The sequence below is a fragment of the Macrobrachium rosenbergii genome, chromosome 48 (genome assembly GCF_040412425.1).
Source record: "Macrobrachium rosenbergii isolate ZJJX-2024 chromosome 48, ASM4041242v1, whole genome shotgun sequence".
Classification (NCBI taxonomy): Eukaryota; Metazoa; Arthropoda; class Malacostraca; order Decapoda; family Palaemonidae; genus Macrobrachium; species Macrobrachium rosenbergii.
This window is the reverse complement of record NC_089788.1, coordinates 37,175,956-37,199,246: the sequence shown is the minus strand read 5'-3', so window position 1 is coordinate 37,199,246 and position 23,291 is coordinate 37,175,956. Positions and strand designations below refer to the sequence as shown.

Below are 23,291 nucleotides of genomic sequence, written 5' to 3'. Positions count from 1 at the left end.
GGTTCGTCTGTCGCACCTGCAGGGTAGCACTTTGCAGGATCGGGGAGTGTGACCGCAAATACCACACTGTGGTCATATATTGGAGTACGCCTACCTGAGGGACACCGGAGGGCTCAGCGGACTGCCGAAGGGCGGCCCATCTGCAGTAAGGGCGCGCGTCTCCCTCCTCCACCTGTACCTAGTCATGTCGAGAGGAAAAAAATGCAAGACTCTTCAATGGAGGAGGGAGAAAACAAGAACAGAACGAAGAGTCAGGATTACGAGTGAGTATTCTGAATTGATTTTATATTTATTACAAGTTTTTATATATCTGTATTTATTGGTGTTTTGTATATTATTTCGTTTAGTGCTTCACCTGCATTCCTTTTAGTTATGTATTCGTAGCAAAATAAGAAAAAAAATATATAATATTATATATATGTGTGTGTGTGTATGTATGTATATATATATATATATATATATATATATATATATATATATACATATATATATATATATATATATATATAATAATATATAAATATATATATATATATATATATATATATATATATATATATATATATATATATATATATATATATATATATATATATATATATATATATATATATATATATATATTATATATATATTTTGGTATATATATTTAGGTATTTTTAGTAAAAAATCTAGCATTCTGGTGATATTCAATCATTTGCCTTTATTTTGCAACAAACGGGAAGTCTCTAGCACAATATTTCGATTTATGGTGAATTTTTGAAAAAAAATTTTTCCTTCCCTCCGTGCACGCTAACTCTCCTTTTTTTTTTTTTTTTTTTTTAAAAGTATATCTTAGTTTTACCAGACCACTGAGCTGATTAACAGCTCTCCTAGGGCTGGCCCGAAGGATTTGACTTTATTTTACATGGCTAAGAACCAATTGGTTACTTAGCAACAGGACCTACAGCTTATTGTGGAATTCGAACCACATTATAGCGAGAAATTAATTTCTATCACCAGAAATAAATTCCTCTAACTCTTCATCAGCCGGCCGCGGGAATTGAACTCCGGCCCATCGAATGACAGTCTGAAGCTCAACCGAGTCGGCCAACAAAGGGCTTATGCTAACTCTGCTGAAAATCTCAGAATTTCTTTAGTCACCCTGTCGTAATTTTTTGCACCGTTTTATATTAGGCGTTACATAAAGTGTTATACATGAAAATGTGCGCAATTTCATGAAGAATACAACAAAAAATAACTCATGGTTGTAGCTTTTATCAGTTTTGAAATATTTTCACATGAATGACGATAAGTGCCAAAATTTAAACCTATGGTCAACTTTGACTCGACAGAAAAGGTCAAAAAATGCAATTGTAAGCTAAAACTCTTACATTCTAGTAACATTCAGTCATTTACCTTCATTCTGCAACAAACGGGAAGTCTCTAGCACAATATTTCAATGTATGGTGAATTTTTGAAAAAATTTTTCCTTCCCTAACTCTGCTGAAAATCTCAGAATTTCTTTAGTCACCTTGTCGTAATTTTCGCACCATTTTGTATTAGGCGTTACATAACGTTTTATATATGAAAATGTGCGCAATTTCATGTAGAATACAATAAATAGCTTATGGTTGTAGCTTTTATCAGTTTTGAAATATTTTCATGTAAATCATGATAAGTGCCAAAATTTAAACCTATGGTCAACTTTGACTCGACCGAAATGGTAAAAAAATACAATTGTAAGCTAAATCTCTTGCATTCTAGTAACATTCAATCATTTACCTTCATTTTGCAACAAACGGGAAGTCTGTAGCACAATATTTCGATTTATGGTGAATTTTTTAAAAAAAAATTTTCCTTAGGTCTGCTTGTGCTATCTCTGCTGAAAATCTCAGAATTTCTTTAGTCACTTTGTCATAACTTTTGCACCGTTTTCTATCAGCCGTTACATAAAGTTTTATACATGAAAATGTGCACAATTTCATGTAGAATACAACAAAAAATAATTCATGGTTGTAGCTTTTATCAGTTTTGAAATATTTTCATATAAATCACGATAAATAGAAAAAATTCAACCTTTGGTCAACTTTAACTTGACCGAAATGGTTGAAAACTGCAATTATAAGCTAAAACTCTTACATTCTAGTAATATTCAATCATTTACCTTCATTTTGCAACAAACGGGAAGTCTCTAGCACATTATTTCGATTTATGGTGAATTTTTAAAAAAAAACTTTTTTTACGTCCGAGCATTACGAATTCATGCATCATTTTGTGATAATATTTTCTCTGTGTTGCTTTGATCGTTTTACAATTTGTTATATACCAAAATCATCGCAATTTAGTGTACAACACAACGAAAAAAAAAACTCATTAGCTTTAACCGTTTTGCTCACAGCACGATTTGTATACAATTATATATGAAATTTTTTTCTTGCGCTGTCATATATTCCAATATTTATAAATGATAATGATATTTTTTTTTTCATTTCTGATGGTTGCATACTAAACTTCAGGCAATGAGAAAAAAAGGAGCCAAAAATGAACTCTTAATCTTAAAAACTAAGCGTGCTGCAATTTTTTTTTAAAACTTTCTTTCCGCTTCGGCGCTAACTCTCAAACCCCGCCGGCATACGGCAGACACTTTTGTAAATAGAGGCTCGGCAGTTAAGGGTTAACAGATGGAAACTCATCACGACTGAGGGTATCAATCACTTTAAAATGATACTTCCTACTGTCAAGTTGAGGGTCACGAAACCTCATAGATCTGAAATCTGCGACCTCGCAGTCACCAGATACATATCTGGGGGTTATGACCTCCTCCCGGGACAGGACTTCCAGTCCCCATCTAAGTTAGAGCAATCCAGGGGTCCAAATTCCCCAAATCATTTATTAGGCATGAGTAAAACTCAAACGCCTGATTTTGTTCCACTGCCCGTGCCACCTGAGTACAATGTGCAGTGACCCCCTCCACCAAGATCAATTCCCGAACCCATTCCAGTGCCCGGCCCTGCCCCAGTGCCAGTGCCAGGGCCCCAAGTGGATCCCCCTCCAGGAGATCCTACTCGATTCACAATCTCTGCCAGTGTCACTTGGGTGCACTGAGCAGTGCCACGCTCCGTCCGTCCCGAACAACGAGCAAATTCCAAATCAATCATTAGTGCCTGGTCCTGCCTTAGTACCAGTGCCAGAGCATGCCCCTGATTTCCATTCCAGAGATCCCAGTACAGGTCCCCTCTCTTCTCCCGGCTTGGTTCCACTACCAATGCTGGTAAGGGAGACGGATCCTTCTGAACACAGCGGAAGCTCACCAAAAGGTGAGGCCTCTCAACCCGTGCCTCAGCAGGTCATGCTTACCTGCGAGCCTCTCATGCCCCCCATGACTGCCTCCTCTCTGTCTCAGTCTGCCACAGACACAACAGTGAGTAAGGATTCTACCATGTCTCGAATGGCCGATGAACTCCAGGAACTACGACGGATTGTGGTAGAGCTTGTAAAGAAGGGCCCTGCATCAGCTGTCAAGGAAGCCGACACAGGTGGCACTCGAATACCCTCCCCGGGCTCGGTTCCACTGATTCCTCGACCGAGACAAACCATCACGGTAAGAGAGGTCCGTGGAGGAAATACCACGGGCATGGATAATTCCAGGTAGCTTAAAGAGAGCTCCTGGGCTCTCCTGGGACCCGTGCCAACCTGGCACAGTGCCATCCCTTTTTCTTACGAAGACTTTGGCATCCCTATCCAGAAGAGGATGTCAGGGTCCTTCACTATTCTATTTTCCTTATAACTCTATCTCTTATTCTTCCATTAACATTTCCCTTCCTTACTTTTGATTATCACACATTTATTTTATGCCTTACCAAGGCCCCCATTTTACGTTAATCCCTTCTGCCCATGCAGAATGCCATTGACAGATGTGCCAACTGTATAAGTCCTATGCCTTCCCTTTTATGCCTACAGCAGCAAGATGCATTCAAAATACGATATGCTGTCACCATTAGTTATTATTATTTGAGTGCCAACTTGGCACAGTGCCATTATCGTAGATGCTGGCAAATAATCCTGCCAGAGGGGTTGCGCCCTCTGGCTACCTTTGTGGCCTTCTTGGGCTAAGAAATGATACTAGCTGTCTTCCATAGGCTAAGGAATGTAATTTTGCCACAAGTAATCGTCTTTATTTTACAATCACTGATTTCTCTGAATCTGTCATCTCTTCTCTTTGTGAATTTCCGTAATAAATCTCAAGTCTCAGACTCGCGACTTGTGTTTAATAGTGCCTGATTGGCACTGAGCCATTGATCAAGTATCGTGGAACCACCTAACCAAGACCACGTTTAACTTATTGTAATGCCTCTTCAAGGCAGACCAACTGCATATGTGCAAAATTTGTAATTGTTTATTATTATGAGTGCATAAAGTATCTCTAGAATTAACCTAGTATTAATTCATTGTTTTAACAATACCATTTCGTTGTGAAAATATTGTGATTAAAGCTGCCTTAATGTAATAGGAATTTAAAGATAAAAATCGGTCATTTCTAGAGGCAAATATTTATTCTGCATTAATGTAAATGTCACAATGTTGTATGCCTCTTGAATTTCATTGCTACGCAGAAGGTTAAGTTAAACTATAAGGCACCAAAGGGAAATGAGAGAGAAGTAAAGTATTTAAGTGAGTTTGCTTGCTGGTAATCATTCTCACCCGATCTAGAGTGTGAATGCTAACTTGTTTGGGGAGGTGCAACGAATGGGATCTCTTTTCTCACAACCTCACCCGTTTTTACATTTGCAAAGTAATTAAAAAAGAAATAAAAATTAACGTCCCTCATTAATTACTAGAACTCTGGTTTCCACTCGCCCCTTCAAAAACGCTTTCATTCCCCAAATTGGTTAAGCTAACCCTCTCTTTCTATTCAAAGTGACTGCTTTTAGGCCTAATTCCAGGCACCCCGGGGCTCAACCCAGTATACTTGTGTAGTGGCATTTTTTTTTAATTCACTCCTTCATCGCCAGCGCCTTATCAACTACGACACCATCATCTTGATGAAGGTAATCTCCAGGAATAAGGTTCTTTTAGCCAGTCACAATCCCTGTTATTTCTCTGTCTAAGGTTTCATTTATTTTTCCATCGTGCGATCACCTTCAGTAATTTGTGTTGGAGCATTCAGTGTTAACGTAAATATGCATTTGTGTTGAACTGAGTTATCTGGCACAATCTGTGCATTCCTCAGTTCCCTTTGAATGTCTTATTATTATTGCAAGTAACCGTCTTGCATATATTTGCAACAGGCCTCGACTGTGGAACCTCTCAGCCTCCATCCATGTGCAGTCCCCCTTCTATCCCCCAACTGCGATGTTCCTGTTATGAAGACATCATCAGAGTAGAATACTTATTTTGTATAGGATTCATTATTTCAGCAGGCCCTTATTATTACCTGCCCAGTAATTCATCATTCTTCTGATTTGTGTTTTGTTATGCAAATATAATTAGTTAAGAGAACCTGTGAGTTTTACATAATTTCCCTCAGAAGAAGAAGGCCTTAAGCCATAGATTTCCCTTGCTTTGTCTACGAATTGTCCTAATATTGAGTCAGGGGTGTGATAAATAAAAGGAACTCCCTGCATTCATCCGTTGCCACCCAGAATCAAGTAAGTATCCCCAGGACATTCATAGCAATTTATATAAAAGGCAGTCACTGGTTATCGGTGGGGGTTCCATTCTGAGGGTGTGATAACTGAAAATCACTGCTAACCGAAAAATCAGTGATGTTCAGGGCTTACCGGCACCGAAAAGCGCCAATTTTCGGTTATCAGTGCCTCTGTTATTGGCGGGGGTTCTGTTCCGATGGTGTGACGATAAGTGAAAATCGCCGATAACTGAAAATTGGCAATTTTCAGCTCTTATTAGCAGCGATAAGCGCTGGAAATCGCTGGTTTTTTATTATTGGCACCTCTATTAGGTGTGTATCAGCACTGGTAAGTGCCAAAACCTGCTGATTTTCGACTATCAGCACCTCTGTTAGGTATGTATCAGTGCCAATATGTAATTATCAGCAGCGATAAGTGGAAATCGGCGCATACCAGAGTCAAAAATTGCTGATTTTAGCCGCTAGACAAGTGCCAAAAAACTGGATCGCTGATAACCAAACCCGCCGATAACCAGGAATTGCCTGTGCATATAAATATATATTTTTTTGCTTTGTTCTTGATGTCTTTCATTACAAGAGTCTGTACAGTACTGTACGTATCCTTCAGTAAAATGTGGAAAAAGCATTACATGAAAAACATACAACAAAAAAAGTTCTAAAGAAGTTGAATTCCTGACTATCCCTCTCCAACCATCTTTCACTACATAATGACACCCCCCCTGCCACCAAGGGGAACACATTCTCTGCTCCACTCACCTTCCTAACAACCCTTCCTCTGGGTGAGTCTTCCTCTCAACAGCCTTACTGCTCCTCCTCTCCCATGACGCCCAGTCATCTGACGCCCCACCTTGGAAACTTCTCCAAGCCTTGCACACACCCAAACCCTTTCTCAGTCTCTTTATGAGTGCAAGCAGTGTTACCAACATTTCCTCAAACTGTGCAGCATTGCCAAAACCATCAGAGAGTGGGTTTTACAAATTTTAAAAATGTATATAATTACATATCTTTGGTCCCTGATCCAGATAATGAAGAGATTACTGTATTAGGGCACTCCTAAACTTGAGGGTAAGGGCAAACAGGTACTAATGCTGTCAAGCATGCACAACCCCAAGATCGGTGGCAAACTTGTGTACAAACAGATCATACCAGCATTGGCAAGTACCCAGAAGAGACCAGTCGCCAACAAACTCACTGTCTATACAGTGGACCCCCGCCTATTTGAGGTTCCAGATTCGCAGCTTCACCTATTCGTGGATTTTTCCATGGAACATATATACACATTATTCAAGGAAAATTCGCTTATTTGTGGTATTTTTCATAGAGAAATATCTACTAATTACTGTATTTTCATACCATTTTCATGACTAAATGCACTTTTTGTGATAAAACTATCAAAATAATCAGGTATAAGCATTTTTAGATGGTTTTTTTCTGTGTTTGAACTATCAAAATAGGCAGTTATAAGCATTTTTAGAGGGGTCAAGTATTCACAGATTTTAGCTATTCATGGGGGGCTGCTGCGGTATGCATCCCCTGCACCCAGCAAGCAGGCAGCACTGGCTTGTCTAAGTGCGTTTATAGCAAAACAATTAGAAGAGGCAGGAGCAGTCCTTGTGTCAAAGTTGGGTTGAGACAGTGAAACCCACCCAACAGCGAATTGGTCACCAGCGGGTGACCCAAAAACTGCCGCCTCCCAGAGACAGGGAAGAACACTTACGCTAAGTCCTACAGGACTTTCTTTTGACTAGCCTTTTGGATTTCTTGGAGGAGGAGGAGGAGGAGGAGGAGGAGGAGGAGGAGGAGGAGGAGGAGGAGGAGGAGGAGGAGGAGGAGGACCAGGAGGAGGAGGAGGAGGACCAGGAGGAGGAGGAGGAGGAGGACCAGGAGGAGGAGGAGGAGGAGGACCAGGAGGAGGAGGAGGAGGAGGAGGAAATGACTGGTGCTTCCTATCCTTGCCACTACCTGTGTCTTACTCTCTGAGTGTAGCCATAGCCGATGCCATTGGGCATCTTCCACACAAGGGATGACCAGTACTGGAGACTCAACAACATTGAGTAACTAGCAGTTGCAGCAACAGTAAACAGTAGATGTGTGTGTGTAAGTAATACAAGTAGGTGCACTGATCCTCCAACCCTTGTGTCAGCTACCTCCCAGCTGAGAGAGGTGTACTTGGGGGAGGAGTGGGCAGGGGTTTGGTGGCTAGGAGGATGTGGTAAGCTAACCCTTTGGCCTACCTCCTCTACCAGAAACTTCCCAACAGCAGCAAATTTACCCCTACAACAGAGTACGTAATAAATGGTAGAGATTTACCTAAACAGATGGCACGAAAGTTCACTACATTTGCAAATGCCTTCATATCTCTGTTAATGGCACTACTTTTTGTGTGAACAAAACACTTAAAACAAAAAAGTTTTAACTTAGCAGTCAGTATGAGTTAGGCAAGATGCCCTCACTGGACAGCATCCAGTGCTTGGTGACAGCAGGTGAGTGAGGAGTATTCCACCACTTGTCCCCCATTAACCACCAATTAACCCATTTTTTAACTACAGTAAACCCCCCGTATTTGCGGGGGGCACATGCCGCAACCCCCGCCCGCAAATAGCTAAAATCCGCGAGTACTTAAAACCTCTCTAAAAACACTTAGAACTCCCTATTTTGATAGTTTAAACACAAAAAACTCCTCTAAAAATGCTTATACCTGAGTATTTTAATAGTGTTGTCACAAAAAGTGCATTTAGTTACAAAAATTACATGAAAATACAGTAATTAGTGAATATTTCTCGGTGAAAAATACTGCGAATGGGCGAATTTTCCGCGAATAATGTGTATATACATTCGACAGAGAAATCTGTGAATAAGTGAGTCCACAAATAGTGAGACTGCGAATACGTGGGGTTTACTGTATAGTTCAAAAACCATTCCAAGCCGACACTGAAGGATACTCCTACATGAAAGGCATTGGTTTGTACTCTCTTATATGTAAATAAAATCATGACTTAGATTACAGACTAAATCCATTCATTTAACCAAATCGCCCTTAAACTGGAATTTGATCAATCTGCTCCAGATCTCAAAAAATTACAGATAAAAGAATTTTAACTGGAATTTAAGAGGCCTGCCATGTAGAAATTATACAAAAAATATAAATACATGAAATAATGCAAATTTCTAACTTTAGCTGTAATCAGGAGTTGGTGTATATGGAGGGTGGTGAGGACGGTGAAGGGGAGAGATGTTATTATTTGGAAGGAAAGACTCCTTTTATAAAAGCAGCAGGCAGCTGTGCTTCTGGAGTTGTTACTCTTTGCTGTCTCTTGCTACTGCTTTCTTCGCGAGACTCAATATGTTTCTTTCTCACTAAAAATCTGCCCAATGTTTGTTTTTGTCTACATTGTAAAATGTTCCTACAGTGAGAGACGATTATCAGGTTTACAAGATGGTTTGCTACTGCTTTGTCAGGGTGATCATTTTCAAGATAACTTAAATTTCCTCCATTTTTCACACATTATTTTATTAAAGAACAGGGGCATGCTCCCTTCCCTCCTCTGAAGATAATTTCTCAGCTGTTGTCAGTTTGCTGCTTCCTCTGAAGGTCCTGAAGTTCTACTATGGTGAGTGCTGCTTTGTGCTTCTATGCCAACTCCTTCACATCATCATTACCGACCTCCAAGACATTGGAAACCCTCAGAGAGACAATATCCTCCACAAGAGGCACAGCTTTACTATATCTCTAGCTTTCTTAGTAGCCATGATGACTTATGTACAATAATTACTGTACTTAGCGTTGGAATATGAAAAAACATACACAGGTTTAGCAGAGATGTGCAATGAGTGGTGCCCACACATAGACTGTTTCAATGGAAAATGCACATATATTAAAAGTTAATCCCATTTATGTTCTAGCCCATTGACGTTTTCTGCCCTTTGACTGAGAAAACATCCATTAACAGAGCACATTTTTCCTTGGACAAAACATTCTTTAGCCTAATTGTCTGTTAAGCAAGGCATCCATTAACTGAGGTATGACTGTACAAACTATAAGTTCATACTAAACGAGGGGTAAATGGAAAAAACCTGTAGCCAAAGCAAGAGGTGAATGGAAAAACTAGTAGTTAAAAGGATCCACCTCTTACCTAAGCTGATAAGCTGGAATGCTCTATTTGCTATCTACAATGCACGTAACAGAATGAGGTCAGCTGATTCTACCTACTGATGGGTCATGGGGTGCAAATCCACATTCTGTCACTCAATGGTTGGTTTCCTGGTTACTGTTATTCTTCTTTATCTTCAGGATTTCAAAATTATGGCTAAGTATGATGGACAGGCTTGTATGAAAAAGCACTTCTTCCTACTATCAAGGTATATTTTAATTATTGAGAATAAGCTAGATGAAAAATCAAAGGTATGCAAAGGAGAAGGCCAGTGCGACAATGATGCTGTAATCATACACAAATTGAAATCAAGAAATTACTGATTATGCGAAGTTTATGAAAAAATTCTAAGAAAACCCACCAATCGCTGCACCAGGCCATGATCTAGAGAAATAACTTTGTAACAAAATAATATAACACACTAAGCGGTGCAGCACTACTTACGGAAGCACATCTACAGTGTTTTGTTCATGAAATATGCAAATGGAGAAAAATAACAAATGGCCTGACAGCCCTTCATCATTAGCATGCCAAACCAAAATTAGTAAGCAAATATTAAACATACCTGAAGAAAGCAGCACATTAAACATACCTGAAGAAAGCAATGTTTGAAAAGAAGACACCACTTACTTTGACAGCTGCTTATCAATAAGTGACCATCTCCACTCCCACCTCATATTTTAATCATTTTAACAGAAGAAAACAAACACTGCACATGCAAACTGATCACCAGGGTGAAAAAAGATATCAAGAAATGAACCAGTGAAGAAAATGAAAATATAAAAGAGACAGGAACACAAAAATTCAAGAATTCAGGGAGCAAAGAAAACATGCCTGCTACAGCTTACATATTTGCAACCAAGGTGGGATACCTTATTCCATTTTTTAGCACATCAGAAAAATGAATTGCAAACATTCAAGAATATCATAAAGTGATGGGTGGCAACAAATATATTAATAGGTGGGTGGGAGAAAGGGGCAGGATTGGAGGGTGTCCCACTGCTGCAGTTCTATTAGTAGATTCAGCTACCCGTTGGTGCCAGCGGAGCTGACAAACCAAGGCTTTAGGTGAAAGTGGATAGTGCCTGTGTATGCCTATATCAAGATGATGTTGAAAGTTATGAAGTATGAATACAGTTATCTCAAGACACAAAGTGAACTACTGGATAAACCCAATGTGGTAAGAAGTCAAGGATGACTTCAAGATGAAATCTTTACCAATTTACTGGAAGCTTCATATATATCCTGCAACAACTTATCACGCTGTAGGCACATCTCCATCTCGAGCTCAGCTTTACTTGCAGCTAGGACTTTATCAGCTTCTTCCCTTAACCTGAAATTCATTAGCTTCTGAAATTCTCCTCATACAGTATAATTAAAATGGCATGTTGCTATCAAGGGCCCTGAATTAACCAAGTCCGTTGCATGCCAAACAAAAATTTTACATGAGTGAATTTCAAATATGTTCATGTTCCTTGTACATATTAATGTCAAAACTCTACAGATAAATCCACAAGTTACAAATAGGTTAGCCCCTCAGCCATCTCACTAGTCAGGGACCCGAGTATAATGTACGTCTTAACTCTTTTATTTATGCTTTAGCATTTCTATAGCTTTTGTAAGATTGGTATTTTACATATTTATACATCTCTGCTGTAATTATGTATTATTTCTCTTTTCTTCATCCATACAATAGAACATAATACAGAATTTTGGCCAAAGGCCAAGTGCAAGGACTGGAGCTCATTCAGCACTGAAAGGGAAATTGACAGCAAGGTTTGAAAGTTGTAACAGGAGGAAAACCTTGCAGGCAGCTGCAATAGGAAACAGTTTTTAGAGAGGGTAGAAAGTCAGATGGAAGAAAGAGAATATGAATTTCTTTGTCCATATACTTTTTTGAGAAAAGATAATTAAAATATTTCCTATCCTGATTTCTTAAAATTTTGTTGGTCATAAATGGGATGGAGGGAAGGTGAGCAATTAACCCTTTAACGCCGACTGGACGTATTTTACGTCGACAAAAGTTGTCTGTCGGGTGCCAAGTGGACGTAAAACATGTCGACTACAAAAATTTTTTTTAAATATTTGCGGAAAAATACTTATAGGCCTTGTTTGCAAACAATTTTAAATCACGCGGCTTGAGGGATGCTGGGAGTTCACGGATCACGCTGTTGTTTTGTTTACAAGCGTGACCCAGCTGTGCATGCACGAATTTCTTTCTTATCCCAAAAGAAAGCATCAGCTAACTCTGCTGAAAATCTCAGAAATTCTTTAGTCACTTTGTTGTAATTTTTGCACTGTTTTCTATTAGCCTTTACATAAAGTTTTATACAGTAATACTTCGATCTTACACGATTCGAGTTGCGCGAATTCACACACACACGAACTTTTCACTGGAACCTAACTAATGGGCATACGCGATTTTTTCACAGACACGAAATTCTCGAGAAACCCTGCAGAAGTGGGTGTTTAATTTTTGAAGTAATTTACAAGTTTACATGCTTTTGTGTGTAAAATCTGTATGAAAAATGCATTTCATTCTTTTATGTGTAAAATCTGTATGAAAAATGCATTTCATTCTTTTATGTGTAAAATCTATATGAAAAATGCATTTCATGCTTTTATGTGTAAAATCTGTATGAAAAATGCATTTCATGCTTTCATGTGTAAAATCTCTATGAAAAATGCATTTCATGTTTTCAAGTGTAAAATCTGTATCGAAAATGTATTATTTTTATTTTTGTACATGCATAAATATGATGCAAAGGTAATTTCAGCACATTCACTTAGTGTACTTTTACAAGATGTGATACCCATTTGCAAAGTTACTGCACTTTTCAAAGATGATACCCCTGCAGAAAATGCTTGTTTAATGTTTGAAGTACATTTATAAGTTTTCATGCTTTTAACTGTAAAATCGATATGGAAAATTTATATTTATATTTCTGTACATAAATATCATACAAGTATTATGTCCATTTGCAAAGTCTTTGTCACAAGGACTTTACATGACCTTGAGATGAGGTTGTTCAGTCGCGCTCATTTGATAAAATGAATTCGTTAATGTAATATCAGAGATGTAACTAAGAGTTGTATAAGTGTCATTCTTTGAAAATCACTCTGTTCACCTCGGAGAAAAGTGCTGGTGCAATCTGTATGTGCATGTAATCACAGCACGTTCAGTTGGTGTACTTTTACAAGATGTGATACCCTTAGTTACTGCACTTTTCAAAGATGATACCCCTGTAGAGAGTGTGTTTAATTTTTAAGTTTTCGTGTTTTTAGGTATAAAATCAGAATGAAATATTTGTATTTATATATTTGTGCATAAATACGATACAAAAGCAGTACAGTTACTTTATTACAGTATCTCTCTCTCTCTCTCTCTCGTAGTTAGCGCTCAAACATACTTTTACAACTTATTATTTCTCTGGTATGTCATTACCTGTACAGTATATAATTTTAAATTGATTGAATTTTACCTGTACTATACTACCTTCTACGAACATTATGTACATGTTTTCGATATTTTATGGAATTGTACTTTTGTTGACTGACACATGACGTTTTGCCTAGTGACACACAGAAAACGGCTTTTACTCTAAGTGACAAAGAAAACGGCATCCCATGAATTAGGGGTAACATTAGTATACGTACGCACCTACTGTAAATGTGTTATTATGAAACTGTGCAGTACTCAATTTTTGTCAACCATTTACTGTATTCCTTTTTTAAAGGTAATAAGCTAAATTTTAAATAAAATTACACTAACTTTAGTTCATTTAAAAGTTAGCTTTTAAATGAGCATGATTAGGGTCATATTTAGTACTTAAACTCTGGAAATAAACATTTATTAGCATTATTAAAGACCATGCCAAACTTACGCGAAAATTCACCTTGCACGAGGGGCTCCGGAACCTAACCTCGCGTAATTTCGAGGTATGACTGAATATGAAAATGTGCACAATTTCATGTAGAATACAACAAAAAATAACTCATGGTTGTAGCTTTTATCAATTTTGACATATTTTCATATAAATCACGATAAGTGCCAAAATTTCAACCTTCATTCAACTTTGACTCGACCAAAATGGTAAAAAAATGCAATTGTAAGCTAAACCTCTTACATTCTAGTAATATTCAATCATTTACCTTCATTTTGCAACAAACGAGAAGTCTCTAGCACAATATTTCGATTTATGGTGAATTTTTTAAAACTTTTTCCTTACATCCACAAGTGCTAACTCTGCTGAAAATCTCAGAATTTCTTTAGTCACTTTGTCGTAATTTTTGCACCGTTTTATATTAGTCGTTACATAAAGTTTTTATATATGAAAATGTGCGCAATTTCATGTAGAATACAACAAAAAATAACTCATGGTTGTAGCTTTTATCAATTTTGAAATATTTTCATATAAATCATGATAAGTGCCAAAATTTCAACCTTCGGTCAACTTTGACTCGACTGAAATGGTCGAAAAATGCAATTGTAAGCTAAAACTCTTACATTCTAGTAATATTCAATCATTTACCTTCATTTTGCAACAAACAGGAAGTCTCTAGCACAATATTTTGATTTATGGTGAATTTTTGAAAAAAACTTTTTTTTATGTCCGAGCATTACGAATTCATGTATCATTTTAAGATAATATTTTCTCTGTGTTGCTTTGATCGTTTTGCAATTTGTTATATACCAAAATCATCACAATTTAGTGTACAATACAATGGAAAAAAAAATAGCTCATTAGCTTTAACCGTTTTGCTCACAGCACGATTTGTATACAATTATATATGAAATTTTTTTTCCGCGCTGTCATATATTCCAATATTTATATATGATAATGATATTTTTTTTCATTTCTGATGGTTGCATACTGAACTTCAGGGAATGAGAAAAAATGGAGCCAAAAATGAACTCTCAATCTTAAAAACTAAGCGCGCTGTGATTTAAAAAAAAAAAAACTTTCTTTCCACTTCGGCGCTAACTCCCAAACCCCACCGGCATACGGCAGACACTTTAGTAAATAGAGGCTCGGCGTTTAAGGGTTAACAAATCTTATAAAAATCTATCATGAGAAATATTTGCAAATAATATAAACCCTAAATGCTTTAAGTAATATTCTAGTTTTCTATTAAATATTAATAGGTATGACTAGGAATAAACAAAGCAAAAAAAAAATACAAAATAAATTTCTAAAAGTGATTTATATTTTTCCTAGGTATAAAAACCAAGCCTTTTATAAATAGGAATACCATTGAGTGCAAGCTGGATTGGTCACTGAACTTGGTAACCAGTAGTAACTGGTGGATATGGGCAGTGAGAGGGGAGAATACCCTTCACTACGTACCAACACTAGCCATTTTCCTTTGGCAGGAGGGACTAAGTGGGGCAGCTGAAGTGGGTTAAAGTAAGTAGAAGGCTCTGGTTTGTATACCTACAAACGATACAAATTACTTTTAAAATGCTGTCATTTGTGCCTACATGATTACAAAACATATACACTTACTTTCATCCCTGCACCTCAAAATTAAACCACGGCTTTAGTAAAAGAAAAGGAGTGAATTCATTTGCGTTTAAGCTACAGTCCAACCTTGAAAATCTGGCATTCCGTGGTCCAGGAACTCCCAAAATCAGGGAAGTTTTTTTATCAGCCACCATTACAGTGGACCCCAACTTTTACGTGCTTCACTTTGTTGTGGGTTTTTGTGGAGCATATCTTTAAATTTTATGTGGGAACTTTCACTGATTCGTGAATCTTTCTATGCACCGTATCTCTAAAATTATCACTAATTCCCTTTTTTTTCCATAGAACAACACTGCATATTCACAGAGAGAGAGAGAGAGAGAGAGAGAGAGAGAGAGAGAGAGAGAGAGAGAGAGAGAGAGAGAGAGAGAGAGAGAGAGAGAGAGAGAAACTACTGAGGTGTTTACATCAAAGTCTAAGCACAGTATAAATGGATTCTGTAAATGAAAAACATTGTATTAATATATTGCTGTTTTTTTTATTAAAGGATATATATACAGTACTGAGAGCGAGAGAGAGAGAGAGAACTCATGTGTTTACATCGTAGTCTCAGCACAGTAACAAGCTGAGGACAAGACTTGACAGGCATGGTTAACTAAAGCTAGGGAGGCAAGTAAGAATGTGTTGCCTACGTATGAAATTCAGATTTTAAATATTTTCACAGTGATAAGAGATGAAACAACAACAGTGACAAAATATTCTCTTGTGTACTGTTATGATAAGTGTGATAATCATAGTCAACTAAACTTGTAATGAAATAAGGTGCAATAAATCAGACAAAGCAAAAAATATGGCAACACGTACGTACGTATGCCCTCACTCGTAGTGAACTTCCTGGGTTTGATAGTTTTCGTTTTTTTATATGTTTCTGGTACAGTAATTGATATTTCAATAAAGGATATGTACAATACAGCACTGGTGATTTTGAGTTGCCTACGCATGAAATATGGATTTCAAAGAGAGAGAGAGAGAGAGTTTTTTAATAAATTTATGGGAGATGGTGAGGACTAACTACAAAATGATTAGGTCGAGTACGACGTAAACCAATAACTTACTGTACTAAATAATTTTTTTATCATAAATGTATTTGTATGCAATCACGAAAACACTAACATGACGTAACAAACCTAGCATTCTTTTTGGAGGAAGGTGTCCCATCGTTCTTAACTACCCACGTATTTTAGATATGCTCTATACAGTAGTACTATCCTAAAATACGTACTGTACTGTAAATATCACTTCAAAATCATCTTACAACACAGCAAAATATCATTAAAATGTATGAACATTATGCACAGTTTAGACGATGTGCAAAGTTAAGTTAGGCAAAAGAGAATGTGCTTGCCTGAATTATAGTTGGATACTTAAAGAGTAACAGTTGTAGGCAGGTACATAATGTTGTAAGATGACTTTGAAATGATACTGGGGTGTTTTGGGATGATAGTTTGGGGCATATTTTTGTTTAAACTGTCAAGTTTGGCAATGAACTGTTAAAATAGGCAGTTATAAGCATTTTAGGGATGTACAGTAATACCCTGAACTTGCGCGATTCGAGTTGTGCAAATTCACAGACACACAAACTTTCCATTGGAACCTAACTAATTGTCATACACAGGTTTTTCACAGACGCAAACATTTGCAAATACTGAGAAACACCGCAAAAGTGTTTATGTTTAATTTTTTAGGTAATTCATAAGTTTTCAATCTTTTACGTGTAAATTAAATATTAAATAATAAAAGTAATAATTTCTCTCTCTTTTTAAATAATAAAAGTAATAATTTCTCTCTCTCTCTCTTGTACTGAGATGAGAGAATTTTTATGGTACATGTGTATGTTTCCTTGTTTTGTATGATAGATTTTTTACCTAATAATAAGTACTAATTTTCAAATATTAATAAGATGAATAGGATTAAATAATAATAATAATAATAATAATAATAATAATATAACTGTAATTACAAATTCCGTATGTGATATGCATTTTAAACAAACAACTATCTTTCCCTTATCTTTTGTGAAGAAGCTCGAAGGCAAAGCTGTCAGACACGTCAATTTAACATGACAAGATGGGGGAGTGTTGCTGATTAGTGGGTCAAAGGTTTCTTACACTTCCCTCTCTCTCTCTCTCTGTCCGTAATTTTTCATAAAAAATTTCACTCTTGTAAGTAAGGACAACTGTTATCTCTCTCTCTCTCGTTTGTAGTTAGCACAACCTACGTATTACTGTTTCTCTGTATGTCTTTACCTGTACAGTAGATAATTTTAAATTGATCTAATTTTGCCTGCACCATCTACAAACTGTAAATGTGCCGTTCTAGAACAGACACAGAGCATTTCAGAACAAAGAGAAAGAGAGAATAAAGAAGTTTTTAAAAGCGAGGTTGAAAAGACTTCTAAAAATAGATCAGTGGAATGGGGAAAGAGAGAATCTTCACACTTTCCTACATTTTTATGTGAACCATTTATTTCTTTTTTTAAGGGTAATGTATTAAGCTAACTTTTAAATGAATTACAGTAACTTTAATTTCATTTAAGAGTTTTAGAGGCCATGCCAAACTTACACGGAAATTCGCCTTGTGCAAGGGGGTGTGGAACCTAACCTGCTTAAGTTCATGGTATGACTGTATATTTAAGAGTAACAATTGTAGGAGGGTAATGCAAGATATCTTTAGGTGTTTTGGGAAGATGGTTTGGGGTGAATTTTTGTTTGAAATTACATTAAATTGTTGTAGTATGATAATTTAAGGTATATTTTTGTTTGAACTATTAAATTCAGCAGTGAACTGTTAAAATGGGCAGTTATAAGCATTTTTAGAGGGGATTTTGCATTTCCGCGGTGGGTTGTGGAACCTATCCCGCAAAAAAAGTGCGTATCTTCAGATCATTAAAATTACATCCATAAACGTGATTTCCTCATATACATGTGTATAGTGTGAATGTACTTTCAGCAGGTTACACTATGCTAGGCTTTCTATGCTTGTCTTGGTTTTGGTAGATAATACTGATATTGCATATTATATCCAAGTTAGCTTTTAACTACTAAATAGGTCTAGAAGCCAAAGTTCATTAGGTTAAATGCAAATCTTCTTGCATTAAATCAGGCTTACCAACATTGTGCCTTGTCTAAGAATTCATCACTATTTCTTATAATTAACAACCACTTACAGTACTACTGACTGCAAGACAATGGTATAAACAACAGCAAGTACTGAAATAAACAATCAAATCAAGAACTGACACATTTATTAAAGGTTACATTGCAGTTGTCAGCTTGTTAAAAAATTTGCTCATTTTCAATGGTGACTTCCATAAATAAGAATAAAATAAATTTTTATTTATTCTTCACTCATTGAAAAGGAAAGTGTTTAAAAAGGTGCCACTAAATTTACGACCGTAGCTGTGGTAGGAGAAACGAATAATGTGTAGGCCACAAAATGTTTTGGAAGAGGCAGAAGCAACATCCAATACTGGCAAAATTACACCTTCACTCAATTTAATTTACTGTATTTATAAATAAAGAAGTTGCATTTTTAAACTGCTTTAATAATTTATTTATAAAACGAATCTCTAAAATGCATTTCATTTAGCAACTAATGGCTGTGATGGTGCCAGTAAAACACAATCTGCTGATGATTTTAAGAATGTAAACATTAGCAGAATGCAAATGGCGTGTTTGCCACGTTCATAAGTTATAATACGATAATATGACAATATATAATGCATGAAATATACTTGCATACAGTACGTAAAACAAAAGTTTTACTAAAATATGAGTATTCTTACTACAACTGTATTATTTGACTTTTGCAAATGGATATCTGTTGGTGTGACAACCTAAATGGGCCAATAGTTTTTATTGTCTCTCTCTCTCTGTCATACACACACACACATGTGCAGGTTTAAAGAAACAAAAGCAGGAGATTTTTAGGTTTTGCTGAAAACAAAAGCAAGAAAAGTTTGAAGTGCCAAAAAACAATGAAGGGTGCCAGGACATCAGAATTTGACAGAGAGATGCTTATGGAGCAGGCCAGAATGTTGCTAAGGAGCTAAACCTAATGAATGGCAGTGATTATTCATTAGCTTTATTCTACTTTTGATAACACAGCACACTGTACAGGTAGTCCCCACTTACTGGTGGCATCGGTTAACAGCATTTCGGCGCTTGGCTAGCGATATCGTTAACAGGATTTTCAGCACTGATCTCTGGTTAACTGTGCCAGTAAGTGGGGATTTCAGCACCGATCTCTGGTTAAGAGCGCTGTTAAGTGGGGATTACGGTGCTGATCTCCAGTTAATGGGCTATTAAGCAGGTTTTCAGCACCATTATTGCAGATTTTTGGTTAGCAGTGCTCAGCCGGGGGCAAAACCCCTGCTGTTAACCGGGGACTGCCTTATGTGGAATGAGCTGGCAAAACTGTTTAAATAGGATTTTTTTTAAGGGTGATTTCCAAAATCCTGGATTTTCTGTATTCTAGCAGTGTTCTCATCCCAAGGGTACCAGTTTTGAGAGGTCAGACTGTACTATAGTTCCTGCAGCAATCAAAGGACCTAAATTACAGCAATTTTCATTTGCTGTTTCTACATTTTCAGATAATATGAGGCAAATACTGAATTCCACCTCCACTTAGCAGTATTCAGTAGATCAGTTAAATTTTTGATAAAGTTAAAAGTATGTACTACAGTTTTTACATCATGAGCTTTTACCTTAATTAAAGGCAGATAAACATCCCCTAAACAATTCTCTAATTTAATAAGACATGGTATTTTTAGACATAGGAAGAGCTGGTCCCCTAATGCCCTAAAATAAATAATTTACACCACCTCTAACAGCTTTAGTCCCTTCCAGATAAGCCTTTAGGGCTCTAACAGGACAAAGCAACATTTCACATTCATCTCTTGCTTGATCCATGAGGTCAGAGACCTAGATCTAGGTAATGCTTTACTGGTAAATTCTAGGTCCAAAACATGGGTAAAAAAAAGTTAGGATAACATTACCAGTATAAAATCCCAACTTAGCTGACAAATCCTGTATGTCATTCACTTTCTTGGCAGTAGCAAGGACAAGAGGGAACAGTGTTTTAACTGTTAGGTGTTTAGGGGATGCTTATCCCTAGGGCTAAAAGGCCAGAAGCATCAAATATTTCAATACTATATCTAGATTCCAAGCTGCGGGTTGGTTATAGATTTTTGGAACCTCAATTTCAAATGACAAGACTGCCTAATGTAGATCCTTATGATTGGGCAAGTCCATGTTTACATGTCTGAGAACTGAGGACAACACTGACCTACTCCCAAAATGGCAACCAAATCTAAGATCTCTAGAAAATATTTAATAATGTTATTTACAGAGGTTTGGGTGTAAGAAATCCCTCTAGACTGACACCAGAATCAATATACTGACCACTGATTCTAAAAAAGCAGGAGAGTTGACAATACCCATGAGAGGAATCTCTCACATTTGACCTCAAATGAAAATGCAAAACAACTGATAAATTATGGAGATCACCATCAGCAGACTTCCACAACATTTCCTTCATCATAATAAGCAGTTATGAAATACATTTCTTAATGATATCTACATTAAAGTAGCTTGAGCTTCAGGGGAGCCACAAGAAAGAGCTTGACTGGTGGAAGAAGAAGAAAGGATCAGAAAGGGCAGAGGATGGAGGAGGGTTAACCAATAAGGATCCTCAGTTAACCTTACCCCAAATAAGCTTAGCATTGGTATTCTTACTTTCTCTAATTCTGCATTTTGCCTATCTATCTTGATTCAATTTCTTTTATGTTTAACTAAACATTCCTTTTCTCCACATCCCAAACTTCACACTCCTTATTTCTATTTTCCAAATTACAAGTATGGCCTATACAATCCTTAAAGTAAGAATAACCATCAAACTTATATTTCTGCAAACTGAGTAATTATTTGCTTATAAAATCCTGATTGAACTCTCAGACACTCAGACAATGACTCTGTCCTAAGAATAAAATTCAACAAACCAAATGGATGGAAAGCTGGAAACTTGTTCAAGCTACATTCAAGTGAGAAGGTAGAAAATGGATAGCTTACCAACTCAACCAGGAATAACTATGAAATTCCTTCATAGTTATAGCTATATCAGGTTAGGTAAATTTTACTGAAATAATGATAAGCATATCAATTCATTTAGAGGTGTAATTGTTTTGTGCATATTAAAATATATTTTAAGGGGAGTGCTGATGCCATAAGGCCCCATTATAAGGTAAGTGCTTGCTGTTATCTTATGATTAAAAAGATTTGCTTAAAATCTTCACCACTTATTCTACAACTAATAATGAACATCCTCTAGCGGGGAAACTTAGAAATTCGACCTCTGAGTTCATTTTTTTTGCAGTTGAAGAAAATCACGATGTCACTGTCAAAAATACTATGCAGAACAAAAACTTTCACTTAAAAACGAATTTGCCCATGACAAAATCAAGATATACAATTATACAGTCATACCCTGAACTTGCACAAGGTTAGGTTCCAGAACCACTCGCACTAGGCAAATTTTTGCTTAAGTTTAGCACAGTCTCTAAAAATGCTAATAAATGCTTATTTCTAGAGTTTAAACGCTAAATAAGACCCTGATCATGCTCCCAAATTATTCAGTTAATTTTTAAATGAAATTAAAGTTATTATAATTGCATTTAAAAGTTAGCTTGATACATTACCCTTAAAAAAAGAAATAAATGGTTAACATAAAAATAGAAAGTTGGAAGAGAATTTCTCTCTCTCTCCTCGTTTCTAAAAACTCCTTTATTCTGCGTCTCTTTCTCTTTGCTCTGAAATTCTTTTTCATGAACAAACAGTGTTTTTTATTTGGACTAATTCAACTCTTAGTTATTATGGTCTCTATGTTTTAGAACGTATTTGCCACACTAGCGCATTCACAGTTCGTACACAGTACAGGTAAAATTAGATCAATTTAAACTATCTACAGTACTGTACAGGCAAAGACATACAGAGTTGTAGAAATGTGTGAGGGCTAACTATGAGAGAGAGAAAGAGCCTTACTTAAGAGTGAAATTATTTATCAGTTTTTATGGAGAGAGAGAGAGAGAGAGAGAGAGAGAGAGAGAGAGAGAGAGAGAGAGAGAGAGAGAGAGTGAGTGAGTGAGTGAGTGAGTGAGTGAGTGAGTGAGTGAGTGTGTACATACAAATCTCTGACAAGCTGTGGGCAACGACTGACATATTTCGGTTTTGCCCTTGCCCCTCTCTTCAAAGGTTTCACAAAAGATCGGGAAATGATATTTGTTTGTTTAAAATATCACAATTTCCTATAGAAATAGATACACTTTGTAATTAGTTTTATTATTATTATTTAATCTTACTGATATTTGAAAATTTGTACTTATTATTAGGTAAATCATTTATTTATCATACAAAACAAATAAACATATACATGTAATCATAAAAATTCTCTCATCTCAGTGAGAGAGAGAGATTATTATTTTTATTATTTACTGTTATTTAATTTACACATTAAAGCTTGAAAACTTATAAATTACATAAAAATGTAAACAAACAATTTTGCGGGGTTCCCTCGAGGATTCGCAAATGTCATGGTGTCTGTGAAGAAATCGTGTATGACAATTAGTTAGGTTCCAATGAAAAGTTCGCATATCTGTGAATTCGCGCAACTTGAATCTTGTAAGATCGAGGTGTTACTGTACTATACTCTATAAAAGTTTCATTGAATTTGGTTCTGTCTTCTTGGAGAAACAAGAATTTTTTTTTGAAAAAAGTAAGTTTTGAGAAAAACACAAAAGAAAAAAATTATTGCTTATTTTGTAATAATAACTATGAAACTATGACAGTTAGAAAGCTGATTTTTGCACTAAAACTATTTCATTTAATAAGAAATATACCCTGAAATTTACAATATAATCAGTCGCTCTTGATTCATATGTTACCTACAATTTGCATTTATAGAGTAAATGACTGTTTCTACCTTATGCCAGAA

General features: G+C 36.4%; 1 protein-coding gene across 1 annotated transcript in view; it reads right to left on the bottom strand.

Annotated features, from left to right (window-relative positions):
• The window catches only part of LOC136831345 (kinesin-like protein KIF14), a 563,293-nt gene that overhangs the window by 194,384 nt on the left and 345,618 nt on the right, over positions 1-23,291 (bottom strand). Inside the window, 1 exon segment of the mRNA XM_067091651.1 lies at positions 10,999-11,113. Within this exon segment, the coding sequence (XP_066947752.1) occupies positions 10,999-11,113 (115 nt within the window).